At 45.5% G+C, this 27872-nt stretch overlaps 1 protein-coding gene across 1 annotated transcript in view; it reads right to left on the reverse strand.

The window, feature by feature from the left end:
* The window catches only part of SV2B (synaptic vesicle glycoprotein 2B), a 97733-nt gene that overhangs the window by 59669 nt on the left and 10192 nt on the right, over positions 1 to 27872 (reverse strand). Inside the window, exon 2 of the mRNA XM_010832160.1 lies at positions 168 to 348. Within this exon, the coding sequence (XP_010830462.1) occupies positions 168 to 348 (181 nt within the window). The remainder of the gene's footprint in view (positions 1 to 167; positions 349 to 27872) is intronic.

A 27872-nucleotide genomic window follows, 5' to 3' on the forward strand; every position in this document is an offset into this window, starting at 1 on the left:
CATGGGTTCAACTCCTGGTTGGGGAATAAGGCACCGCATGCCGTGAGGTACAGCCAGAAATTAAAAAGCAGAATTCAGTTCAAGGTTTTCTGGAGGACCACTCAGAGGCAAGGTACCAGGATGGATGGATGGCAGGAGGGGCCGGCTGAACCTCTGTGATTACGTACCCTATGCCTGAGATGAGTCTGCAGAAGAGGAAAGCTCCATATCCCTGTACGAAGGAGGAGAGGGAGGCAAAGGAAGCGTTGATGGCCAGGGAGATGCTGAGGACTCGCTTCCTCCCCAGCTTATCAGCCAGGCCCCCCAGGACGAAGGCTCCCCCCATCATTCCTAGGTAGACTATCAGCCCTGTGAGGAAGAGAAAGAGAGAGGGGAGGGTGGAGAGAGGAGACAAGAGATTAGAGACTGTGCGGTGTTTTAGAAAACCTGATGCCCATCTTAATGCATCCTAGAAATTCTGTGTCACAGACATAAAAGGTGGAGTGTGACAGGTGTCGGCGGCAAATTAGACATGTTGGACAAATGCGACTTCTGAGGAACGCTATTCAGAAAATAACAGCCTCACCAGGTTGACACATATGTACACGTGCTAAAATAGATCAACCAGAACTGGGTTTGACGTACCTTTCTTTGAAATGCGTAATGTGCAGCTGAAGGAAATTCTGTCATTTTTATTTTTAAACAAAAAAGTGGCAGTGCCTCAAATGTCCTTACCTGCGGGGTTATGCTTAAAGACAAATTTCCCAGGAAAAAGTGTGGTGAGGCAGGTATGGGGACCATTGGGAGGGCAAAGACGAGACTGATAAGAGCAACTACCAACAAGACAGTTTATTTTAGTAAACACCCAAGAAGGGCCTTTTCCAAGCCACAGCCAATGTTCAGATTTTTTTAAATTGGACTGTAATTACTTTAAATGTTGAGATTTCTCAGGAGAATGTAGAAGAGAGCAGCCATGAGCTAGCCTTTCTCCAACAGGCGTAACTACTACGTGCTTTGTAATACAATCAGTTACCCTGGTGGTGGTTTGGTCGCTCAGTCGTGTCCGACTCTTTGTGACCCCATGAACTGTAGCCCGCCAGGCTCCTCTGTCCATGGGATTCTCCAGGCGAGCATACTGGAGTGGCTTGCCATTTCCTCCTCCAGGGGATTTTCCCCACCCAGGAATCCAACCCAGGTCTCCTGCATTGGCAGGCGGATTCTTTACCACTGAGCCACCGGGGAAGCCCCATTGGTTACCTTAAGATATAGTAATATAAATACACTGTTGTAGACACATTTATGGAATTCCAATGAACCCAGCATCCTCAGAGAGGTGGCAGATCTCTAGAAGCACACAGATAATTCTTTCCAACTAAAAACTGAATACTTACTATTTATCAACGACTGTTGCTAAGAATATATTGATACATTATATACTAAACCCAAGAAGGAAATTCTGGAGAACGTCTTTCATACAGTGGAAATCCTGAATACAAATTAGTTAAGTGTCCTTTTGCTCAACCTTGACTGTAAATCAGATGAAGAAGATCATTTATCTTTCACGGAAAGGAAGCTTCTCCTGACCCGTGGATGCTTTATTTAGGCAGATGTGTGCTGGGAAGGGCCCCCGTACAGCCAAAATCTTCATTAGCTGTTTAATCAACTTGAAGGGAGGTCCCCAAAAGGAGCAATGGAACTACGCTCTGCTTTACCTTCCCGGTGGCAGGTTTCCTTCTTTTATTATTTTATTTATGAGATGAAAAGAAGATAACTTTGATGCTGCCAATGGTTTTCACTAACTAGGATTTCCTTCACTCACACGCCTCATCACTTTTCACCTCCACACAACTCAAAGCCATGAAATAAGCCATTTCCTTTTTCCCTTCCATATATGACATCAATCAAGGAACCATGACTATGAGTCTACAAGCATTCATTCAATGCCTGTTATTAGTTAAGTGCTATTTGGTGGTGCTAGTGGTAAAGAACCCACCTGTCAATGCAAAAAAATAAGAAACTCAGGTTCGATCCCTGGTCAGGAAGATCCCCTGGAGGAGGGCATGGCAACCCACTCCAGTACTCTTGCCTGGGAAATCCCATGGACAGAGGAGCCTGGCAGGCTACAGTCCATGGGGTCACAAAGAGTCGGACGTGACTGAAGTGACTTAGCCCATGTTTTCATTACTGGGAATACAGCAGGAGACAAATGTATGAAAATCCCTGCCTTCGTGGCCCTTACATTCTAGTTGGGAAAAGAGATGATAAGTGAGTGAATGAAATATACAGTAAGTGGGTTACTGAAAGTGATACAGAGAAAAATAACACGGAGGCAGAGACAGGGAGAATCAGAGTGGGAGGTGTTGGTTCGGAGGTCCCTCGGGAACCGGGACACTTGGGCAAAGACCTGCAGTGAGTCAGATGTGGGGACGTCTAGGGGAAACTGCTGCGCCTATGCTCCTGGGCTCAGGGTTTTTCTCCACTGCTATTTTACCAGTTTCTCAGCCCACAGCTTAGAAAATATAGTGAGCAATCTCCCACTTTATTAGGTCATTGACATTTGTGTTTGAGAAACTAAGCCAAGACTTGCAAACCCAGCTCAGGCCTGGGTCATGTTGTATTGTAATGATGTCTGGTTAGTGTTCCCACTAGACTCTGAGTTTATCTGCCTGATTCAGCCCTGACCAGCCAAAGGCTTTCAGCATCTGGCTCCTGGCAGACTTAATCTTTCCCAGTTCTTAGCCATTGAGTGTTATGTCTCAATGCCTTACTCATTGATGCTGCTGCTGCTGCTGCTGCTAAGTCGCTTCAGGCGTGTCCAACTCTGTGTGACCCCAGAGATGGCAGCCCACCAGGCTCCCCCGTTCCTGGGATTCTCCAGGCAAGAACACTGGAGTGGGTTGCCATTTCCTTCTCGAATGCATGAAAGTGAAAAGTGAAAGTGAAGTCGCTCAGTCATGTCCGACTCCTAGCGACCCCATGAACTGCAGCCTACCAGGCTCCTCCGTCCATGGAATTTTCCAGGCAAGAGTACTGGAGTGTGGTGCCGTTGCCTTCTCTGACTCATTGATGAGAGTGTCTTAAAACAATCTTCTGTGGCCATGACCCATCTCTATCAAGAATGAATTGGGGGCTTCCCTGGTGGTCCAGTGGTTAAGAATCCACCATGCAATGCAGGGGACACTGGTTGGATCTCTGGTCTGGGAAGATCCCACATGATTCGGGGCAATTAAGCCTGTGTGCAGCAACTACTGACCTGCCTCCCTAGAGCCTGTGCTCCCCAACAAGAGAAGCCACCGCGGTGAGAAGCCCATACACCTCAACTAGAGAGTAGCCCTCACTCGCTAACTAGACAAAGCCCGTGCACAGCAATAAAGACCCAGCACAGCCAAAAATAAGCAAAATAAAAGTAAATAAATATTTTTTAAAAGAATGAATTGGATCCTGTGCCTGGGTCGGGCGTAGCTTTCCTGTTACTCTCACCAGGCACACTAGTCTGCACGACTGGCTTTGCGCCTGGTCCATGCTAGTTTCCTACCAGCATCTGATGCCCCAACCAATCAGAAAAGTCACAAACTCTGCCCCTGCCCGACCAGGCCTTCCCCAGGAAAGAACCAGGTTCTAATTCCTCAGATTGAAACAACCTACCTAACACGACACCCATGGCCAGAGCCCCACTTATGAGATGCCCTGCCCTTCTTCTCCCCTCCCGGATAGACCCCTGGGAGGTCACCACCAGCCCAGTTCACAAGGGAGTTTTACATCATTCCTTATGCTTGGTAATTCAGGCTTCTAGACCAGAGCAGAGAGGGAACTATTTTCCCCAGGTAGGTATGTGCTAAGCTTCCAAGTTTAGTTGGCCTCATTTTAGTACAACTCCCTGCCTACATGCTGGGAAAGACTGTGGGCAGGAGGAAACAGGGGTGGCAAAGGAGGAGATGGCTGGATGGCATCACCTATTCAAGTGGGCATGATGAGTTTGAGCAAACTCTGGGAGGTAGTGAAGGACAGGGGAGCCTGGTGTGCTGCAGTCCATGGGGTTGCAAAGAGGACATGACTAAGCGACTGAACAACAACTGCCTAGAATTTCCAGCATCCCGTTCAGCCAACAAATGACTTGTGTTGGTCTCGTGATACCTGGTTAGTAAACATTTGGAATAAAGAAAGAGATATTGAAAGGGAGGAAGGGAGTCAATGATTTAGAATCCCTGATTGTCCAGTGGTTAAGAATCTACCTTGCAATGCAGGAGACACAGGTTTGATCCCTAGTCAGGGAACTCAGATCTCACATGGCCCAAGCAATTAAGCCTGTGAGTCGGGCTAGAAGGTCCATGAGCCTCAGTGAAGATCCCATGTGCTGCAAGTAAGACCAGACACAGTCAAATAAATAAATAGATATTTAGGGGAATAAAGGAAGGGAGGAGGAGGGAATTCCCACCCAAAATACAGCTCCATGAGCAAAGCAGATGATACAATGGCTTTAAGCCACTGAGTTATACAGGAACAGATAATGGGGTAGCAAGTATATACTTCAACCAGTAATGCTGAAGAAGATGAAGTTGAACGGTTCTATGAAGACCTACAAGACCTTCTAGAACTAACACCCAAAAAAGATGTCCTCTTCCTTATAGGGGACTGGAATACAAAAGTAGAAAGTCAAGAGCTACCTGGAGTACCACGCAAACTTGGCCTTGGAGTACAAAACAAAGTAGGTCAAAGGCTAACATAGTTTTGCCAAGAGAACACATTGGCCATAGCAAAGACCCTCTTCCAACAACATAAGAGAAGACTCTACACAGGGACATCATCAGATGGTCAACACTGAAACCAGATTGATTATATTCTTTGCAGCCAAAGATGGAGAAGCTCTATATAGTCAGCAAAAATAAGACCAGGAGCTGACTGTGGCTCAGATTATGAACTCCTTATTGCCAAATTCAGACTTAGATTAAAGAAAGTAGGGAAAACCACTAGACCATTCAGGTATGACCTAAATCAAATCCCAGCAGAAGTGACAAATAGATTTAAGGGACTAGATCGATAGTCAGAGTGCCTGAAGAACTATGGACAGAGGTTCGTGACATTGTACAAGAGGCAGTGATCAAGACCATCCTCAAGAAAAAGAAATGCAACAAGGCAAAAGGGTTGTCTGAGGAGGCTTTACAAATAGCTGAGAAAAGAAGAGAAGGTAAAGGCAAAGGAGAAAAGGAAAGATATACCCATTTGAATGCAGAGTTCCAAAGAATAGCAAGGAGAGATAAGAAAGTTTTCCTCAGTGATCAATGCAAAGAAATAGAGGGAAACAATAGAATGGGAAAGACTAGAGATCTCTTCAAGAAAATTAGAGATACCAAGGGAACATTTCATGCACAGATGAGCACAATAAAGGGCAGAAACGGTATGGACCTAACAGAAGCAGAAGATATTAAGAAGAGGTGACAAGAATACACAGAAGAACTATACAAAAAAGATCTTCATGACCCAGATAACCACAATGGTGTGATCACTCACCTAGAGCCAGACATCCTAGAGTGTGAAGTCAAGTGGGCCTCAGGAAACATTACTACAAACAAAGCTAGTAGAGATGATGGAATTCCAGCTGAGCTCTTTCAAATCCTATAAGATGATGCTGTGAAAGTGCTGCACTCAATATGTCAGCAAATTTGGAAAACTCAGCAGTTGCCATAGGACTGGGAAAGGTCAGTTTTCATTCCAGTCCCAAAGAAAGGCAATGCCAAAGAATGTTCAAACTACTGCAAAAATGCACTCATCTCACACGCTAGCAAAGTAATGCTCAAAATTCTCCAAGCCAGGCTTCAGCAGTACGTAAATTGTGAACTTACAGATGTTCAAGCTGGTTTTAGAAAAGGCAGAGGAACCAGAGATCATGCCAACATCCGCTGGATCATCGAAAAAGCAAGAGAGTTCCAGAAAAACATGTACATCTGCTTTACTGATTATGGCAAAGCCTTTGACTGTGTGTATCACAACAAACTGTGGAAAATTCTAAAAGAGACAGGAATACCGGACCACCTAACCTGCCTCCTGAGAAATCTGTACCAAGTCAAGAAGCAACAGTTAGAACTGGAACTGGACATGGAATAACAGACTGGTTCCAAATTGGGAAAGAAGCACGTCAAGGCTGTATATTGTCTCCCTGCTTATTTAACTTATATGCAGAGTACATCTTGAGAAATGCCAGACTGGATGAAGCACAAGCTGGAATCAAGATTGCCAGGAGAAATATCAATAACCTCAGATATGCAGATGACACCACCCTTATAGCAGAAAGTAAATTACAGAAGACCTAAAGAGCCTCTTGATGAAAGTAAAAGAGTAGAGTGAAAAAGTTGGCTTAAAGCTCAACATTCAGAAAAATAAGATCATGGAATCTGGTCCCATCACTTCATGGCAAACAGATGGGGAAACAATGAAAACATTGACAAACTTTATTGTTTTGGGCTCCAAAATCACTGCAGATGGTGACTGCAGCCATGAAATTAAAAAATGCTTGCTCCTTGGAAGAAAAGCTATGACAAACCTCGATAGCATATTAAAAAGCAGAGACATTAAAAGGTCCATCTAGTCAAAACTATGGTTTTTCCAGTAGCCATGTATGAATGAATGTGAGAGTTGGACTATAAAGAAAGCTAAGCACCGAAGAATTGATGCTTTTGATCTGTGGTGTTGGAGAAGACTTTTGAGAGTCCCTTGGACAGCAAGGAGATCTAACCAGTCCATCCTAAAGGAAATCAATCCTGAATATTCATTGGAAGGACTGATGCTGAAGCTGAAGCTCCAATACTTTGGCCACCTGATGCGAAGAACCAACTCACTGGAAAAGACCCTATTGCTGGGAAAGATTGAAGGCGGGAGGAGAAGGGAACGACAGAGGATGAGATGGTTGGATGGCATAACTGACTCAATGGACATGAGTTTGAGCAAGCTCCGGGAGCTGATGATGGACAGGGAAGCCTGGTGTGCTACAGTCCATGGGGTCGCAAAGAGTCGGACATGACTGAGTGACTGAACTGAACCAATCTGAAGTACTCAACACACTTAAAAAGCCTAATGCATCCTATAACAGCAGCAAAACAGCAAACACGGACTCAGCACTGGCCACTAGACAGGAGACCCGGATTTGATCCCTGGGTCACAAAGATCCCTTCGAGAAGGGAATAGCAACCCACTCCAGTATTCTTGTCTGGAGAATCCCATGGACAGAGGAGCCTGGCGGGCTACAGTCCATGGGTGCACAAAAAGTCAGACATGACTGAGCAACCAAGCACACACACACACACGTGTGTGTGTGTGTATATGTATGTATATATATATATATATATAGAGTTGCTGTACAGCAGAAACTCACACGTTGTAAAAGCAACTATACTGCAATAACAATTTAAAAAATAAAATAAAATTGAATTTCAGATTTTAAAAAGAGTTAGTCAGGGTTCCACCTTGGTGATGGGATATATCACAGGCGGGAGCAGACAGCAGGTGCAGAGACAGGGAGGCAGAAACAGCAGCTGATGTGCGAGGGCAACCACCTGCGAGGAGTTCCGTGTGAACAGCGTGCAGCACGCGTGGGACACGTGGCGGGAACGGGGCAGGTGAGACCGAGGCCCGATCATAAATGGCACAGAGGGTGTGTGTGTGCGAGAGAGAACATGCGTACACATGTATGATTGCATGCACATGTGCTGTCTACATGCCTGTGGGCCTACAAGTGTAGGAGAAGGGGAGACAGGAATCAGACAAATGGTCAGGACATTTGGTAAGAACCCATCTATACACCCCTGGAGAGGGAACTGGCAACCCACTCCAGTATTCTTGCTTAGAGAATTCCATGAACAGAGGAGCCTGGTGGGCTGCTGTCCATAGGGTCACACAGAGTCAGACACGACTGAAGTGACTTAGCATGCATGCATACACCCCATACCATGGCCCCACCCCAGAGAAAAACACCAGAGTCCAAAAGAAGTTCTATTTTTCTCTTACTTCAATAAAGCTATCTTCAGCACTTCTCCAGTTTCACTATGTACACAAATCACGGAGGGATCTTCTTAATACCAGATTCTGATTCTCAGTTCAATAGGTCTGAGTTGGGGCTTAAGATTTTGCCTTTCTAGCAAGACTGGTGCTGCTGACCCATGGACCACACTCTGAGTAGTGAGAGGCTAGTGTACACCCACCCTCAGGGAAACACAGGGAGGGGTAGCAATGAGAATCCTGGTCCCCAGAACCCAAAGATCTTGTTCACTGGTTGCATAATTTGAGAGACATCCTCTCACCCTCCAAGGGCCTGACCACCACATCTGCAAACTGATTATTGAAATAGCTAACCTCCAAACTGGGCTTCCCAGGTGAGACAGTGGTAAAGAACCTCCTGTCAATGCGGGAGATACTGGAGACACAGGTTTGATTCCTGGATCAGGAAGATCCCCTGGAAAAGTAAATGGCAACCTGCTCCAGTATTCTTGCCTGGGAAAACCCATGGACAGAGGAGCCTGGCGGGCTACAGTCCACAGGATTACTAACAGTCAACTGAGCATGCAACTTCCAAGCTGCCTTCCCATTCGTTTGTAAAAAATATAAAAAGAGAAATATGAAATTCTGTGGATTTCTCAGGAAGAAGATTGTCAGATTATAAAAACAAACCCAAAGCAAAGAATAATATCCCACTGTATGGCTATACCACTGTTGACCTGTCCATTCACCTACTGAAGGAGATCTTTGTTGCTTCCAAGTATGAGCAATTATGAATAAAGTTGCTATAAGCTTCAGTGGGTGGGTTTCTGTGTGGACATACATTTTAAAATTATTTGGGTAAAGCCAAATGGCTTTTGAATTCTCTTAACTTTTCTATGCTGTTTGCTTTAGATATGTCTTTTGTAAGCATCTTATAACTGGAATTTTTAAAAGCTAGGTTTGTGCTGGGACTTCCCTGGAAGTCCAGAGGTTAAAACCCCATGCTTCCAATGCAGGGGGTGTGAATTTCATCCCTGGCCAGGGAACTAACATTCCCCTGTGCTAAACAGAGTGATCAAAAATCTTTTTAAAAATAAAAAATAAGTTTTAAAAAGGCAGTTTTGTGGAGAGGTAGAAAATGAAGCAAATATAGTAAAATATTAATTGTAGAATCTAATTAGTAGGTATATAAGTGTATATTGTAAAATTCTTTCTATATGTTTGAAATTTTTCATAATAAATATTGGGGGAATAGTGAAAAAGCAAAAAACAAACAAAAAAAACAAACATGAATGGATGATTAAACGTTTGTGATTGTCACACAGGACAGATGGGTCAGATGTGGCCCTACGTCGCTTCTGGGCCACCAGTTTGCAATCTCAGCAATAAACATTGAGCCAAGTATTAAGCTATTGCCTCTTAGCTCCAAAGCCACCCTTCCAGCCCCTCCATTGTCCACAAACGACATGTGCTTTTCAAGCCCTGCCAGTAGGGGGCACTAGAGGGAGGCTTAAAGGCTGGTGAAGGGGCAAGGAACTAGGCTTTCTGCTCCTGCAAGTTTCACCTGAGCAACACTTTTTCACGCTGGCTGCAGCAGTTCCCTTCCGCCTCCACAGCAGCGGAATCCAATAAGAAGAACCATTGGAGAATGGTTCTTGGGGGAGAATGGACACATGTATATGAATGTCTGGGCTTCCCAGGTGGCTCAGCAGTAAAGAATCTACCTGTCAAGCCCGAAATGCAGGTTCGACCCCTGGGTCGGAAAGATCCCCTTGAGAAGGGCATGGCAACCCTGGCACCCCACTCCAGTATCCTTGCCTAGGAAATCCCATGGACAGAGGAGCCTGGCGGGCTACAGGCCATGGGCTTGACTGAGGGACTAAACTAAGGAAGTAAACAATATGTAAGGCTGAGTCCATTTGCTATCCATCTGAGACTGTCACAGCATTGTTAATCGGTTAGGCTCCAAGACAAAATAAAGTTTAAAATGTGTCATAAAATTAATTATTAAATTTATTAAAAGCAGAACCAGCCACATCCTGCCTCTCAGTTTCTAAGTTATCATAATTCCAATTTACTCCTTCTTGCCATCCCTACCTCAGTATACGTTCTATAAACAGTTCACTTATATGTACTTAATTAATAGTTTTTTTTTACATTAAATTCTCTCTGTTCCAATAACTGGCATAATTTCTGTCTCCTGACTATACCCTGACAGATTCAGACACATAGGCAAATTGATGAATCTTAGAAATTAGACATTGAGTTCAATGCCTATGCTATACCGGGTGAGGAGGCTGAGTGCCAGAGAAAGCTAGGGGCTCACGGAGGCTCTCTGCTGGCCCTGCATACACTCTGGTCTCCTGGACCCGAGCCTGGTACTTTTGCTACTAAACCTCACTGTCCAAGCCAAAGAAGGAACTCGAAAGAACAAGAAGAGCTTCTCAGAATGCTGTGGCGGGGAATCAGGATATGTGGCCTCCAAATGTGCCATTTTGATACAAGGAGTGTTTCAAGCAGAAGACAGCTGAGAAAGAGCAGACTCGAAAAAAAAGAAAAAGCTCCCTGTTCTCCACTGTTGCTTAGTCTCTTCAGTCGTGTCCAACTCTGCAACCGCATGGACTGTAGCCTGCCAGGCTCTTCTGTCCATGGGATGCTCCAGGCAAGAATACTGGAATGGGTTGCCATGCCCTCCTCCAGGGGATCTTCCCAGCCCAGGGATCCAATCTGGGTCTCCTGAACTGCATGCAGATTCTCTACCACTGAGCCACTAGAGAAGCCCCTGACCTCCCCTACATTTGCCTAAAAGCAGGCAGGCCATCTATGGGGTCGCACAGAGGCAGACACGACTGAAGCGACTTAGCAGCAGCAGCAGCAGGCTTAGACTCTAAATCATCGGAGACTCTTATCAACCCCAAGACACGACAAAGAGGAAAAATATCACTTGAAACAATTCTGTATTATTAATGGTTTGCTCCATATGTTTACCTTACCACAGTTTACCACTCTTGGAAGCCTAAGACCCTTTTTCTGTGTCTTGTCCCTTCTCTACAATGTATTGTTCTCTGTGAAGATGCTATCTAAATTGTAACCATCCCTAGAGGTACTCACAAGTATATGCATTGTGCATGGTAATGAAGTCTGTTTGTATTTCTCTTGCTAATCTGTCTTTTGTTAGTTTAAATCAAGGGCTCCCTGTCACCGAACCTAGGAAGGTAGAAGTTCTTCCCTGCGCTGTCTGGGGAGGCCATGAAAAGGAAGAAAGGAAAAAAGATGAACTTATTCAAGGAGAAGAAAAATAGAAAATTCACAATGCCTCTGAAATGGCTCTGCTGTTAAACTCATTTAAAAATCTGTCTTCCACAGAAGAAGTTAAGACAATAAATCTGGAAAATTAGAGTGCATTGGAGTTATCAAAAATTACTTTAGCATGAAGCTGATAAGGGACTAGTTAGAAAGCTGTTAATAAGAAGTCTACCCTCCTTCAACAAGCTCAGTGGCATTTTAAGGCAATGTCACCCCTAATAACACTGAGCTTTTGAGATAATTAAAAACCATGATTGCAAAGACTTCCCTGGTGGTCCAGTGGCTAAGACTCCATGATCCCACAGCAGTGGGTCTGGGTTTGATCCCTGGTCTGGGGACTAGATCCCATGTGCTGCAACTAAAGAACCCACATGCCACAGCCAAATAAATAAATATTAAAACAAACAAAAAAGATTGCTACTTTCAGAGTAGGGGGGATGGAAGTGAAAGGAGAGGGGTGGGGTGAGTAAGAAGGGCTTGCAACTGGCAAATAAAATGGACTAGGCTTCCTTGGAAGAGGGAGGAGCCCATGCTGGTAAGTTCCCATAAAAGGAAGAGCCCAGTCTTCACACATGACACTTCAGCTGGTCATGTCGTAGTCCTGGCTCCATGGACGACCAGCAGCATAACCACAGGCACTGCACTCAGCTTCTCTGACCACTGCGCCTTCTTCGTAAAATTCAGACACAGAGTTATCTCGCAGAGTTATGAGGATTTTGTAAGACAGTGGGTTGCAAATATGTAACAGGATGCCTGACTCAAAAGTGATGCATTACCTGTAAACACCAGTTAAATATATCTGGTCTATTGTGTCATTTAAAGCTTGTGTTTCCTTATTTCTTTTCTGTCCAGATGACATGGGGTGGGGGGAGGGGAGAGTAGCATTGACATATATACACTCAGATCAGATCAGATCAGTTGCTCAGTCGTGTCCAACTCTTTGCGACCCCATGAATCGCAGCATGCCAGGCCTCCCTGTCCACCACCAACTCCCGGAGTTCACTCAGACTCACGTCCATCGAGTCAGTGATGCCATCCAGCCATCTCATCCTCTGTCGTCCCCTTCTCCTCCTGCCCCCAATCCCTCCCAGCATCAGGGTCTTTTCCAATGAGTCAACTCTTCACATGAGGTGGTCAAAGTACTGGAGTTTCAGCTTTAGCATCATTCCTTCCAAAGAAATCCCAAGGTTGATCTCCTTCAGAATGGACTGGTTGGATCTCCTTGCATATATACACTACCATGCGCCAAATAGCCAGCTAGTGGGGAGCTGCTACAAAGCACAGGGCGCCTCAGCCCCATGCGCTGTGATGACCTAGAGGGGTGGGGTGAGAGGCAGGTGGTGGGAGGGTGGTCCAAGAGGAAGGGGATATATACAGACACATACCTATAGCCGACTCACTTCACTGTACAGCAGAGACTAACACATCATTGTAAGGCAATTATACTCCCTCCCCAAAACTATTCAAACACAAACTTAAAAAAATAAATGCATAAGTGATCAAAATTGCTGTTGTTGCTATGAGCAGTCCAGCTTAGAATGGGGCTGGGAACTGAGAGAGCCATGGGATTGGAAAAATGACAACAGGTCAGTGATATTTTAAAATCAAACCAACCAAATATCAGAATTTGCAGAAAGGATCAAGACAAGCAGAAGAAACTTATTTATAGTAGCATGCCCTTTAACTGTACATCCCTGTCTCCTCACCTGGAAAGGAAGCCAGATTCCAATAAAATGTTTTTTAGGACAAAAGTTTTTTCAAGTTTATTCTAACAAGACTTTGGCAGGGGACTTCTCCTCTGCCCCAATTCTCTTTCTAAAGTTCCCAGATTAAACATCATGTCCTAAGAGAGGCAAGCCTGATGTTCCAAACTGGGACTCATCAAACTTTCTCTCTAAAGGGTCAAAGAATAAATATTTTACTTGCAAATAATTTACTTTACAGATGTCTTGTGGTCTCTGTGACATATGCTTATTCTTTTCTTTCTTTATAATCCTTTAAAAACGTAAAAACAAAAAATACAAGTCCTCTACATTCAAACAAGTACCGTTTCGCAAGCATGTTCATAAATCCAATTTGTTCACAAGTTCAACCAAGTTAGCCTAGGTATCAACTAACACAGTCAGCTATATAATCTGTACTGTAATAGGTTTATAATGCTTCTCACACTAGTAACACATAAGAAACACAGAGATAAAGAAAACATTTGTGCTCTTACAGCACAGTACTTGAAAAGTAAAGTAGTGCAGCACAACAGCTGGCGCCTGCGGGCTGGCATCAGGTGACCAGGCCCGAAGAGTTAGTGATGGAGGAGGGAGAAGAGGTGGGAGAGGGCAGAGCCGAAGGGTGGTCAGCAACAGGAGACGGAGGGCAAGCTGCCATGTCACTCGTGCCTGATGACGATGGAAAGCATATTCACATCTCTGAAAGTTCACAGTTTGAAGGGTCATATGTAGGGGATTGAGTGTAGCCCACAAGTCACAGCTTGCTGGCTCCTGTCCTGTTCCAAAGGAAATTCTGTCATCTCTGCCGGTCCTTCCACACCCTACCACCATTCTTTTATAGAACTTATGTCCATTTGCTCCGATGTATTTATTGGTTCAATGTTTGTCTCTAGAGGTGCTCTTCACACCGACAGAATATACCCTCAGCCCCAGAGGCAGCAGGCTGAGGAAACAAACAATCAGATTGTGCTGGCTTAAATGTGATGGGAAAGAAGAGCCCCCTGCAGAATAATCTTCTTTATTTAGCAATTAACCAAGAACAGCGAAGGCATTTCTCTCTCTCTTTTTTTTTTTTTTTTTGCTTGAATGCATTGAAATTAAATGCATTAATATCCAAGGAAAATTCTGAGCTCCCTTTTTCTGAAACCACTCCAATATTTATTTGACTGCATGCATATGCTTTGAAGGAATAAAAATCAGCCTCTCCAAATGGAACCATTGCCATTCCACTTTATTATTCAACCAATATACTTTCCTGAAGGGTAATGTTCTCTTGGACGAGGGTCTGGAAGTCAGTGGTAGCTGGGATAAAGATTGAATATATAAGGGAATCCCCAGGAGAAGTCTCACTTTGCTACTAAGGCGTGGAAGAACATCAAGATATCTATGCGCATACCCCTATTAAACCAGATGCCGTGGGTAAGTTGGCCAAGTGTTTTGTTTATATGACATCTGAATGCTTGGAAACTTCTGGGATGAGTAAATCCTTTCTCTTGAGTCGAAGTGCTTAGCACGGAAAAAGTTTGGCTTTAACGATTGGTCTAGGGGAAACCAACCTGGCAGTCACTGTAGTGAACTCTCCCGCTACTTTGTGTGCAAGTGCTCAGTCCTGTCCGACTCTGCAACCCCCTGGGCTACAGCTCCTTCAGTCCATAGAACTCTACAACCCCCACCAGGCTCCTTCAGTCCATAGAACTTTCCGGGCAAGAATACTGGCATGGGTTGCCATTTCCTCCTCCAGGGGATCTTCCCCACCCAGGGATCAAACCCACATCTCTTACGTCTCCTGAGTTGGCAGGCGGGGTTCTTTACCACTAGTGCCGCCTGGGAAGCCCCAGTACTTTATGCGTCAGATAAACTCAAGTGAATGAATCTTTGGAAGTAGGTTAACTTGCCCTACTGAAGGGAAGTAGGTTAACAGTCTGCTGAAAATTGGAACTCTCCAAAAGGTCACTAAGACATTTGGAAACAATGTTTTTCTCTAGTTGCAAGGAGTTGAAGGTCTAGGGGTCGCTCTCTAGGTGCAGTGGGCGGGCCTCTCACTGCAATGGCTTCTCTCGTTGCAGAGCACAACCTGGGGGGTGGGGCACAGGCTTCAATAGTTGTGCACAGGCCTACTTGCCCCACAGCATATGGGAATCTGACCAGACCAGGAATCAAACCCATGTGCCCTGCATTGGCAGGCAGACCCTTAACCATTGGACCACCAGGGAGGTCCCACAATTTTATATCTAAGTAAACTGTTCCAATATCTGATGGAAGAAATCCAGGTTTATATTTGGGTGATTCATCAAATGATGAATTGTGTGCCCCAAATGATGGAGTGTGCTTAGCCGCTCAGTCGTGTCCAACTCTCTGTGAGCCCATGGACTATAGTCTGCCAGGCTCCTCTGTCCATGCGGATTCTCCCAGGCAAGAATACTGGAGTGGGTTGCCATGCCATCCTCCAGGGATCTTCCTAAACCAGGGGTCGAACCCAGGTCTCGCACATGCAGGCGGATCCTTTACTGTCTGAGACACCAGGGAAACCCAGTGATGGAGCAGTCCATGAGAAAAGATGCATCAATACTACACAAGGGCACCAGGGCTGGAGGCACGTGTCGCTCCGCCTAAGGATGTGATGCAATCACTCAGGCTCGGTCCTTTGGCTATAGAGAAGCCACAACCCCATGGAAGAGCAGAATCATCTGTCTTGGAAGGTCTAGGATCAGGATGTGGCCAACAGACCCAGAGGTAGGGTCTGCAGGTGAATTGGAGAGTTAGAGGGACAGGGACACTTGTTACAGTAGCATAGCGTAAGTATAAGGTCTTTTTAATAGATATTTTAATAGTCATTCACAATCTTTTTGGGGGTCTGTGTTGGGTCTTCATTGCTATGCAGGCTTTTCTCTAGCTGTGGCGAGTGGGGGCTACTCTCCAGCCGTGGTGCACAGACGTCTCATTACAGTGGCTTCTTTGGTTGTGGAGCGCAGGCTCTAGGGCGTGCAGGCTTCCGCAGTTGTGGCTTCCAGGCTCTAGAGCACAGACTCAATAGTTGTGGGGCATGAGCTCAGTTACTCCACGGCATGCGGGATCTTCCCAGATCAGGAATTGAACCCAGGTCTCCCGCACTGGCAAGTGGATTCTTTACCACGGAGCCACTGGGGAAGCACATAGATAAGGTCTAATCCCAGGAAGAGGTTCTTTCTCCAGCCATACTTATGGGAAATTAAAGACCCTGCAAGGAAGCCCAGAGACTCCATCATCCTAGGTGGTGATGCAAAACCAAGCTCAAGCCACAAGGCAATATTCTGAGCTGGTAAGGATACCCAGGCCCCAGATCCCTGGCCATGTCTTTGGTGAGTAGAAGACAGGTGTACAGTCATGGTGGAAGCAACAGTAACAGAAAACATTCAGGATACCAGTGAGGTTTCTGCCCAGGGCTCAGACTAGCCCTGGGGCAAAGGGGTACCTGGCGTGTCCCTTAATCGCCTCTCAGGCTGATAGCAAGAGGCTTTAAGAAATATTCCTTGAGGATGCTGTGAGAATCCTAACATTGCCTTGTTCACATCCCCCGACACTAGAGCCATCTTAGAAAAGCAGAGATTTCCTTTTGTACCTTTCAGTGCAAGTGAGAAGACGTGTCATCTGGGCTAAAGCTGTAGAGGTGTGACACCTCGGACAGCTCTCCTGAGGACCATGAGCATCTCAGCCGTGACCACTACCCATGAGACTCGCAACCCCTCCTCCACTCCACCACAGCCCAGTGTGGCGGCCACTGTGTTCACATCCAGACAGTGGAACAATGTGCCTGATGACACCCAGGACTGGTCCAGGAAAATCACAAATAGAGCTTATTAACTGTAGAGTATTTTGGCTCCACGGTAAAGAATCTGCCAATTCAGGAGAAGCAGGAGACTCAGGTTCGATCCCTAGGCTGGGAAGATTCCCTGGAGGAGGAAATGGCAACCCACTCCAGTATTCTTGCCTGGGAAATCCCATGGACAGAGGAGCCTGGCGGGCTACAGTCCATGAGGTTTCAAGGAGTTGGACACAACTGAGTGACTGAGCACATGGCTGAGAATTAGAAGCTGAGATGGGAGTAGCTGACATAAAATCAAGAAAAGAAACCACAATCTTCATGCAGAAATTTGCTCAACCCCATTATCTATATGTCAGTGAGTATGGGAAGAGGGCATAGAGATTAAATAAGCCCAGCCCAGTCCTCTGTTTCAAAAACACTCAAATATAGCTGAAATAAATAGGTGGACACAAGTTAAGTGGTAGAATAAGGCAGGGCCCAGAGAAAGGCCACAGCAAGAACTCTGGCAAGGTGATGGCAGGAAAGAGGGTGGGGGGCAAACTTGGCTGCCCTAGAATAAGCAGACGGTTGGGGTGATGGAAGATGGTTGGAGGGGGAGCAGCGGACCGAGCATCACACAAAGAATCAGAAGGGGATGAGGCTGGTTATTGGCAGAGGTCAAACTCATGACCTTCCAAAACGTGGATGTCTTCAAAGACAGGCCACCTTGTCTTCAAAGAACATTAGCCTCTATATTAGCGCAGAGTTGATTTACAACCGGGACTGGAAAAGATCTGTCTTTCTGTCTGGGACACCTAGAGGTCTGGCTCTGACTCATGGCCAAGATAAGGGCAATGAGATTTATGATGTGCTGTAAAGTCTGAAACTCCCATGGTGATCCCTACAGCTGGTTTGTTTACTCATGGTTTCAGTGGCATAACTGGTTATTCAAAATGGCGGAGCAGAAGCCAGAGGGATGGGCAAATCCCACTGAGAACTTCTGCCTTGAAGTCTTCCCAAAGGGAAGATTTCTTGCACAGATCTTGGTGGTTTTACCTGGAGACAGGTTCATATAAGAATAGGACCCTAGTGACTATGCCTGTGTATCTTTTGAACGTCCAGTGCTTGCCTACACGCTTTTTCTCACTTTGAATAAGAGCCTGTGTGACTATGGGCTTCCCAGGTGGCGCTAATGATAAAGAACCCACCTGACGATGCAGGAGACATGAGACACAGCTTTGATCCCTGGGTCAGGAAGATGCCCTGGAGGAAGGCACAGCAACCCACTCCCAGGATTCTTGCCTGGGGAATCTCATGGACAGAGGAGACTGGTGGGCTACAGTGCATGGGGTCACAAAAAGTCAGACACGACTGAGAAAGTGAACTGAACTGAGCTAACCAAATAATTATTTTCATCCACTGTTTGAGAATCCTATGTGACAGAGATCTGGGCAGGTTTTAATATTAGTATGTTAGGAAAGTGAGTATTCATGCTTTTGTTGAAATAAAATGTATCTCATGGATAGACCTCTTAATTTTTTTATTCTTATGACAGTTACTCTTTTCTCTTTACCTTTGGTGGCTCAGAGGGTAAAGAATCTGCCTGCAATGCCTGCAATGCAAGAGATCTGGGTCCGATCGCTGGGTTGAGAAGATCCCCTGGAGGAGGAAATGGCAACCCACTCCAGTATTCTTACCTGGGAGATTCCATGGACAGGGGAGCCTGGAGGGCTACAGTCCACGGGGTTGCAAAGAGTTAGACATGACTGAGCAACTTAGCACACACACACAAATGATGCTCTTTCCCATCTGAGTCTTCACACTGCTTGTTTCTCCACCTGGCATGTTCAGATCTTTGCATGGCTGGCTCCTTCCCATAGTCCAAGCCAAAGCTTCCCTGGCCGCCCATCCACAGGGGTCTCTCCCTCCAATAGACGGAATCGCAAAGGCCAGTTAGAAGGCCACTATAAACCTAAGTGAGTGACAGTGACCACTTGGGGCAGGGTGATCAGTGGAGCTGGATTCTGGATGTATTTTAAAGGTTGGGTCAAGTAACTTCCCTGGTCCCATGGGTAAGAATTTGCCTTGCAATGCAGGGGATGTGAGTTCAATCCCTCGTCAGGGAACTAAGACCCCACATGCCACAATTAGAGACTCTGCGAACTGCAACAAAAGATCCCACTTACTGCAGCTAAACCCCAACTCAGCTAAATACATAAATAAATATTTTAAAATTTTAAATAAAGTCAAGAGAATGGATGGCTTATGAAGCAGAGATTAAGCCAGTTCAGTCCAGTTCAGTCGCTGAGTCGTGTCTGACTCTTTGCAACCCCATGGTCTGTCCATCACCAACTCCCGGAGCTTGCTCAAACTCATGTCCATCGAGTCGGTAATACCATCCAACCATCTCGTCCTCTGTCATCCCCTTCTCCTCCTGCCTTCAATCTTTCCCAGCATCAGGGTCTTTTCCAATGAGTCAGCTCTTCGCATCAGGTGGCCAAAGTATTGGAGCTTCAGCTTCAGCATCAGTCCTTCCAATGAATATTCAGGATTGATTTCCTTTAGGATTGACTGGTTGGATCTCCTTGCAGTCCAAGGAACTCTCAAGAGTCTTCTCCAACACCACAGTTCAAAAGCATCAATTCTTCGATAATCAGCCTTCTTTATGGTCCACTTCTCACATCCATACATGACTACTGGAAAAACCATAGCTTTGACTAGACAGACCTTTGTCAGCAAATTAATGTCTCTACTTTTTAATATTCTGTCTAGGCTGGTCATAGCTTTTCTTCCAAAGAGCAAGCGTCTTTTAATTTTATGACTGCAATCACCATCTGCAGTGATTTTAGAGCCCAAGAAAATAAAGTCTGTCACTGTTTTCATTGTTTCCCCATCTATTTGCCATGAAGGGATGGGACCAGATGCCATGATCTTCATTTTTTGAATGTTGAGTTTTAAGCCAGCTTTTTCACTTTCCTCTTTGACTTTTATCAAGAGGCTCTTCAGTTCCTCTTTGCTTTCTGCCATAAGGGTGGTGTCATCTGCTTATCTGAGGTTACTGATATTTCTCCTGGCAATCTTGATTCCAGCTTGTGCTTCATCCAGCCCGGCATCTCAGATCTCCAAAAGAGTGGGGAGAGAGAGGACTTTCTCTGGCTGAGTATTGACATGTTCCAGTGTTAAAGGGTCCGGAAGATAAAGAGAAACCAGCAGTGGAGAATGAGAAGGAGTGGCCAGTGGAACAGCAAGAAAACTGGAGGCAGGGATATCCCAAATGTCCAACAAAGAAAGTGTATCAAGGAGGCAGGAGGGATCACCTCTTACAGTGGCTGCCGGCAGGTCAGGAACACGGAGGACTGAGATTGTACCACATGGGGGTAATCTAGACGAGAACAGTCTTCTGAAGCGTTGGGGACTAACTTCTGCTCAAAGTCAAGTGAGAATGGGAAGTGAGGACTTGGATTTAGAGGGTTTTACTAAAACGGAAGGACTTGGATTTAGTGGGTTTAAAAACAGAAGAGATGTGTGTGAAGTCAGAATCAGAGAAACAGTAGCATGTTTGTGCACTGATGGGAATGACTCCAGAGAGAAAAGTCAGTGAGGGAGAGGAGGGTGAAAATTATGAAAATGGTTGCCTGGAGAAGTGGAAGGGGACAGGCCTGAAGCCTGAGAATGGACAGGTGAGCCCCCACGGCTCGTCCACGGCCACAGGAGGAAGGGGGAAGACCCGAGGCAGCTAGGAAGCTGGTGTGGCAGTGGGCACTGTGGGAGCCCTTTCTGGACGCTCCCCTGCTTTCTCAGTGAAAGAGGCACTGAGGTCATTATGCTGAGGAGGTGCTGGGAGTTGGAGAGCAGAGGGTGAGGCACGAAACAGGCATCAAGGAGCGTGGGCAAGTGAGTGGTTCTGGGAAATGAAGGATGATGCTGGCGGCGAAGGGCCCCCTTAAGGTTCTTGACGATGAATTTAAAGTGAGGCCAGTGGACGACGTGCTGTGTAGCTCACCAGCCGCGTTCAGCTGCGGGATGCAGACTCATGAAGAGTGAGGTGCAAGCAGAGCTGGTGAATGTGACAAACTAGAGAAGCACAAGAAACTGATGGTCTGTGCAGGGAATGGTTATGGTTCTGTCCGCAGAATTAAAATCCAGGGAAGAATGTGGTGAGGACAAGAGTGTGGTGAGAGACTAACAGGGTGTTGCTGTCCTGAGGCTGAACAATTCTGAGAGTTGGAAGACTGGATAAGGTGAGTTACAAAGACAGAAGCGGGTACTCGACGTTGGGATTTTTGGAGGGGTTGGGGTTATTGATAATAAGACGACCTAGGGTAAGACCAGGACAGTAAGTGGTTGAGAGGGGGCTATCACTGCAGAAGACCTTAAGGAATAAAGAAACGTGGACATTGGAAAATGCTTATGGAAATCACCAAGAATTACAATGAAAAGAGCGACAGTAAAGCTGCAACTAAAACCCCCCAGGGGGACTTTCCTGCTGGTCCAGGGGCTGAGACCCTTCGCTCTCGATCCAGGGGACCCGGGTTCCATCCCTGATTGGGGAACTAGATCTCACACGCTGCCACTAAGAGTTCACACAATACCAATAAAATATCCCACCTGCCTCAGCTAAGACACAGCACAGCCAAATAAATAAATAAATCTTTTAAAAAGAAAGAAAGGGCATGTCCAGAGTTCTCCTTTATCCATTCTCCTTCTAAATACTATAAGGTTGTAAGTAATGGCTTTTACCTTTTACCCTGTGTTACAGATTATAAGATTTCCCTTTTTAGGACCCAACAAGAGGTGAGGAAGAGAGGTCAAGGAAAGGATGGGACTTCTTTGGGCTAATTGCTGCACATCACCAATGGAGATTGATGTATGCCTCTGAGTCAGCAAAATCTCCAGTGTTGAAACAAAAGATGCTCACTCTGCATATTTGAGCAGTCTGGGCCAGTCAGTCCCCATGGAGAGAAAGGCATTTACATTCAGTCTGCTCATGGACCCCAGAGGACATGTCAAAAGGTGTTACATTTCCAAGACCATCTATCTGACTCTCCCATCTCTCTCCCTTGCCCTGCTAATATCTGAGACTCTCTGGAAATTAAATTTCAATTAGTTGCAAAGAAAAAAACCAACTCATCTGGGCTTGTGCTGTGGAAGAATTAAAAATACAGAGCGATTTTACAGCCACTGGCCTGCAAAAGGGTATTATAGCTGTACAGTCATGAGCTCCACATTGGATGTCAATGTTTTGTGTTTTTTTAATTTCTAATTTTCTCTTTATTATTGCTATTCAGTCACAGAAAAGATTAACATCTCTCTAAGAAGTTTATTTTAGCATATGCCATATGTTGATACAATCGACATAATAATTTTATATGAAGAGAATCCATTGCAGAAGTAACTAAGGAGGTGCCCTTACAAGAAAACAAAGGAAAGGCAATAAAGAAATTCTTTCATATAAAGACTTCTGATGTGCATGATTTTTTCAAAATATAAAACCTTAATATTAGAATAAAACAGAGCACCAAGGATTAGGAAATGTTCCATGCAGATGCTTGGCATATGTGGTATATGTATGGGTTGAGTTATAATAAAAATACTTATGTATTACAGTCAATTCTTATATAGAGCTAGAAACAGAAATTTTCAATCAAGCATGACTGGACTGACATTTTCTGTCTTCAATTACATGATGAATTACAATTGTATGGCAGTCACTTCTGGCCAGCAGTGTCATGATAAATGCTTCGTAAGATATAATATCTCTCCTTGTTCACTTGCAAAACATGGGTGCCTTTTTAACATGTTCTACGAGTTCTGATGTTCCACGTTATCTGATGTGATTCCTGGCAGGGGGAGGGTGGAGAGGTCCTTGGTGCCCCCAGAGCTCCCTTGCTCTGGAGCATTTCTTGGGACCCTTTTCATAGGAGGATGGCAGTGAGGTGCTTCAGCAATACAGCGGCCTCTTCTGGGCTGACACAAGTGCCTAAGCATCAGATCACTGCAGGCCCCTTGCCGTCCTGATCCTGGCTGGGATGTGGACTACATCAGCCTCCACGTACAGAAATAGGCTGTAACCGACTCCAGCACGCTGATGGAGGACCAGCGCCTGACTGGCAACTGCACCTTGACAGAGTGATGCGTTTTGCATAAAGGTAGCTCAAGGTTACGTACGAAGTGGGCACATAGGAACGTGTCCCACAGAGGGAACGGCAAGGTAGAGGAGAAGCAATGGACTTTCAAGGCAGACGTAGCTGGTTTCAACTCCTAGAGCCGTCACTAACTAGTTTTGCTGCTGCTGCTGCTAGGTCACTTCAGTCGTGTCCAACTCTGTGCGACCCCATAGACGGCAGCCCACCAGGCTCCCCCGTCCCTGGGATTCTCCAGGCAAGAACACTGGAGTGGGTTGCCGTTTCCTTCTCCAATGCAGGAAAGTGAAAAGTGAAAGGGAAGTTGCTCAGTCGTGTCCGACTCTTAGCGACCCCATGGACTGCAGCCCACCAGGCTCCTCCGTCCATGGATTTTCCAGGCAGGAGTACTGGAGTGGGGTGCCATTGCCTTCTCCAGACTAGTTTTGACAAGTTACATTAACTTCTTAGAGACTAAGTTTTTTCCAAAAAAAAAATTTTCTTTAAAAGGATGCAAAGAATGCTTCCTTTGTAGGTTGTTCCAAGCATCAGAAATGTCATATTTAAAATAGTATAAAAGAGGTGGCGCTGGTGGTAAAGAACCCACCTGCCAATGTAGGAGACATGAGAGACACGGGTTCAATCCCTGGGCGGGGAAGATCCCTGGAGGAGGAAATGGCAACCACTCCGGTATTCTTGCCTGGGAAATTCCATGGACAGAGGAGCCTGGCAGGCTGCAGTCCATGAGGTTGTGAAGAGCTGGACATGACTGAGCACCCACGCATTCCAGTACACAAGAGTTTATCAGATTGTAACCATTGCTGCTGGTAGTGGCATGATTATTACAGTTTGCTTTTAATTTAAAAGAAAGGTAACAGAGTTTGCATCAACACTGGGAAATAATGAACCCTTTTCCATCAGTTCTTTGTTTTCTATGAAGAAATCCATATGTGAGAAAATAAGCCTTCCAACCTCATTGCTAGAAAGTCCCCCACAGTGAACACGAGCAGCAGTGAGTGATGACACAGGACAAGAGGCCTGCCTTAGCAACCACATGTGTCACTTAAGGCCTCCAAGCAGCACTTCCCTCACCCTGTAAACTGGGGATTTACCACTCTGATCGCCTCACAGCATCATTTAAAGATCAGATGTGAGTATCTGTGAAAATCACTGATAACCCCTGAAGCACTGTGCAAATGTAAGCAAGGTCTTTGGGTACAGCCCCATTTTTTTCCTGCTGGTCAAGGTGTGTGCAAACATCCCATCCATCCCCACGGACACAAGAAGGAAGCCATCTGGGGAGAAGTCCTACACAGCACAGCAAGCACAAAGCCTGACAACTCAGCAGCTCCTGCTGACCCTGAGTCTCTGTGTCAGCTGCCTAATTCTCTATGCTGGCTGCACAACACAGTCACCAGACTGCTGCTGGTGATCCCAAAACGCTCCACCACACCTCACCCACAGAGACTCTGACACCATTATTCTAGGACAGGGCTTGGTTGCTTTTTCCTTTTTTTAACAGCTCTTCAGGTGACTCAAAAGGGCAGACAGAGGACAGAACCACTCACCTGGAGCACTGGTTCTTAACTGGAGGTGATTTCATGCCCCCAGGGGACATTCTGCAATATCTGGAGTCATTTTTGGTTTTATATATATATATATATATACACATACTTGGAGCTTCTCTGGTGGGTCAGTGGTAGAGAATCTGCTTGCCATACAGGAGGCGCAGGTTTGATCCCTGGGTTGGGAAGATCCCCTGGAGAAGGAAATGGCATCCCAATCTAGTATTCTTGTCCAGGAAATGCCATAGACAGAGGAGCCTGGTGGGCTACAGTCCAGGGGGACGAAAAGAGATGGACACGACTTAGCAACTAAACAACAATACACACACTTGTACAGAGAGTGCGCTAGGTATATGTATATGTATGTATTTATGTGTATATATCCAGCACATGCCTGACCCTGCAACTTGCCCTCCATTCCTAGTAGATATAACAGTCTACTTAGGGATTTCTCCCACACATTCCTGCTGTATTTTCCACGATCTGAAGATTATATTTTCAAGTATGTGAGTTAAGCTGAAGCTCCAATACTTTGGCCAGCTCATGTGAAGAGCGGACTCATCGGAAAAGATCCTGATGCTGGGAAAGACTGAAGGCAAAAGGAGAAGGGGCAGCAGAGGATGAGATGGTATGGGAGCACCACCGACGGAGCGGACATGAATTTAAGCAAACTCCAGGAGCCAGTGAAGGACAGGGGAGCCTGGAGTGCTGCAGTCCGTGGGATCACGAAGAGCTGGCATGAGTCAGCGACTGAACAACAACGACAAATGTGGATTTAGAGCTCAGTGGACTTTTTCTAGTTCATTAAGGTTTTCCATGGTAGGGGCAAATATAGAGGAATCCATATAAATTAATAAATATCATATTTTTATTCCAAAAATTGGTAAACCATTAGTTAGCAAACATCTTTTATTTAGATCTTGAGGAGTGTGCTTACAACAGTGGAGGGAAAAAAAAGTCCTTCAAATCTTTGCAGGAATCATAGCCAAAGATGTTCTGCAAGCAGTGTAGACAGAATGTACTGAGACATCTTTGCTACAACAAGAGTTCAAACCAGTTAGAAGTGGAACCTCATCTGTTGGAGATGGATCTCAAGAATAGAATGAGTATTAATTGATTACATACTGTGTGCAGACCCTGAGCAGGACAGTTAGCACAGTGGCATGGTGAGTCGCTTCAGTCATGTCCAATTCTTTGTGACCTTATGGACTCTAGCCCCCCAGGCTCCTCTGCCCATGGGATTCTCCAGGCAAGAATACTGGAGTGGGTTGTCACACCCTCCTCCAGGGGATCTTCCTGACCCAGGGATCAAACCTGTGTCTCCTACGTCCCCTGCACTGGTAGGCAGGTTCTTTACCACTCTCAGTCAATTCTCCCAACAGCCCTGAGAGCTAAGGATTCCTCCTAGTCTCCCTCCGTCCCCTCCCCTCCTTCCCCTTTCCGTCTTTCCCTTTCTCTCCTCCTATTTATTCTCCCTCTGTCTTTACACAATGCTATTTACTCCATACACACAGAACTCCAAACAGCTTTGATTCAATCTTGATTAAAATCAGAGTAGAAATCCAGGATCTGTAAATTTGAACAAGTGGTTAATAATTAGCAGTTGTTGACACAAGTGTTTTCAGACTGAGGTAGGCTCTATCCTTTGATGTGGGACTTAGTTGAAAGGCACGCACACACACACACACACACACACAATAGCAGAGACAAGTGGAAAAAGTGCCTCACTCAAAGCTAAATCCATATTTAACATGTAACCGACATCATAAAGATGATGATTTTGTTTCAAGACTTTCTCTTTGCAAGGGTTTTCTTAACCCCCAATGGTTAACTGTGAAATTACTTTTCATCTTGAAATTATGATGCTGATTTAGGGATTGGTTGATTAGCTGGCGGGTTCGTTGGTTTTAGAGGAAATTGTTTTTCTTCATTGTATGTTTGTTACAGAAAATTGAATTTACTCACTAGCTTTGTAATAGTCAACCCTCTGACTATGAATTCACTGATCTTATTATAATAAACACAACCAGCTGTGTAAAAATGTAAACCTCTTGAAGTTAAGAGAGCTTGTCTTCTTTGCATAAGTCATCTGTTTTCTTCCTTGAATAAATTAAATAAGAAAAACTGATGCTTATAGCAGAAATATTTTAAAGTTCCACATAAAAATCTCAATTTTTCAAAACACTCAAACAGCCTCTACTATTTCCTCTACATAATAGTCCAGGAATTGCATATTTCCCCTTAGACTACTCCAATAACCTTCAGCCAGCTCTCCCATCTGACAATTCATTCTTCATCAATGTGGGGATTTTGCTAGTTGCTAAATATATCACCTCCCATTAGACATTCCAGAACTGGGGAAATAGCCACAGAGTGGATTTGGGGACCTACCAGGCCCACTGTGAGATGGACCTGAGCCAAAACTGCATTGACCACCTGACTTCCATTGTTCCTAGTCTGACTGATAGACCACCGTGACGTTCTGAATCTCCTGGAATTACTGTCAGTCCAGATCCCATAATCCTCAAAAGGTCTGATTGTTTCCTTTTCCCCAATGCACAGTCAGCCTGGTAGAAAGCTAAAAGTCCCCTGGGAGAAACTGGGAGAAAGATTAACCAGAATAAATTTTGGGCAAGGGTACTGTGATCCTTTCCTTAAGGAGACCCAGCCTCCCCTTCATTCACGGATTTGGGGCTTATCAACGGGCTCAAACCTGGGAAATGATTGAGGAACTGTGACCGTTTTTTGAGACAGGTTAGACTTTTGCTCCCTTGACCTGGAATCTTTCTGTTTATACAGCTCAAACAAGAATTTAGTAAGCTTCTATGTATTTCATCTGGGAATCCCTCAGTCTCCAGGAGCCGGGCTGTCCCGGTCCCTGTCTGGCTCCGTGGTCCATTACAGCAGCACGCCCTCCTTGACCTTGGTGGTTAGGTGCTGCCGCTTGAGCCCTGCCACCCAGGGTCCCATGACTCCTCCTGCACTTAGGCTCCTCACTGCAGTGGCGGAAGTCCCCACTGTGAGGTCTGGCTTGCATTTAAGAGTGATCACAGAGGACTTCCCTGATGGTCCCATGGATAAGAATCCGCCTGCCAATGCAGGGGACACAGGTTTGACCCCTGGTCGGGAAAGATTCCACATGCCAGGGAACAACTCAGTCCATGCGCCACAACTGCTGAGTGTGCATGCTGCAAGTACCGTAGCCCCCGCCGCCAGAGTCCGTGCTCATCAACAAGGGAACCCCCACAGTGAGAAGCCCACATACCACAAGGAAGAGCGGCCCCCACTCACCGCAGCCAGAGAAAGCAACACACAGCGACAAAGGCCCAGCACAACCAACAAACTAAACACTAAAGTTTAAAAAAAGGTTGCTTATCTTACGTAAAAAAAATAAGATTGACCATGCTGCTGCTGCTAAGTCGCTTCA

Source organism: Bison bison, unplaced genomic scaffold, assembly GCF_000754665.1.
Source record: "Bison bison bison isolate TAMUID 2011002044 unplaced genomic scaffold, Bison_UMD1.0 scf7180017860443, whole genome shotgun sequence".
In the NCBI taxonomy this organism is placed as follows: Eukaryota; Metazoa; Chordata; class Mammalia; order Artiodactyla; family Bovidae; genus Bison; species Bison bison.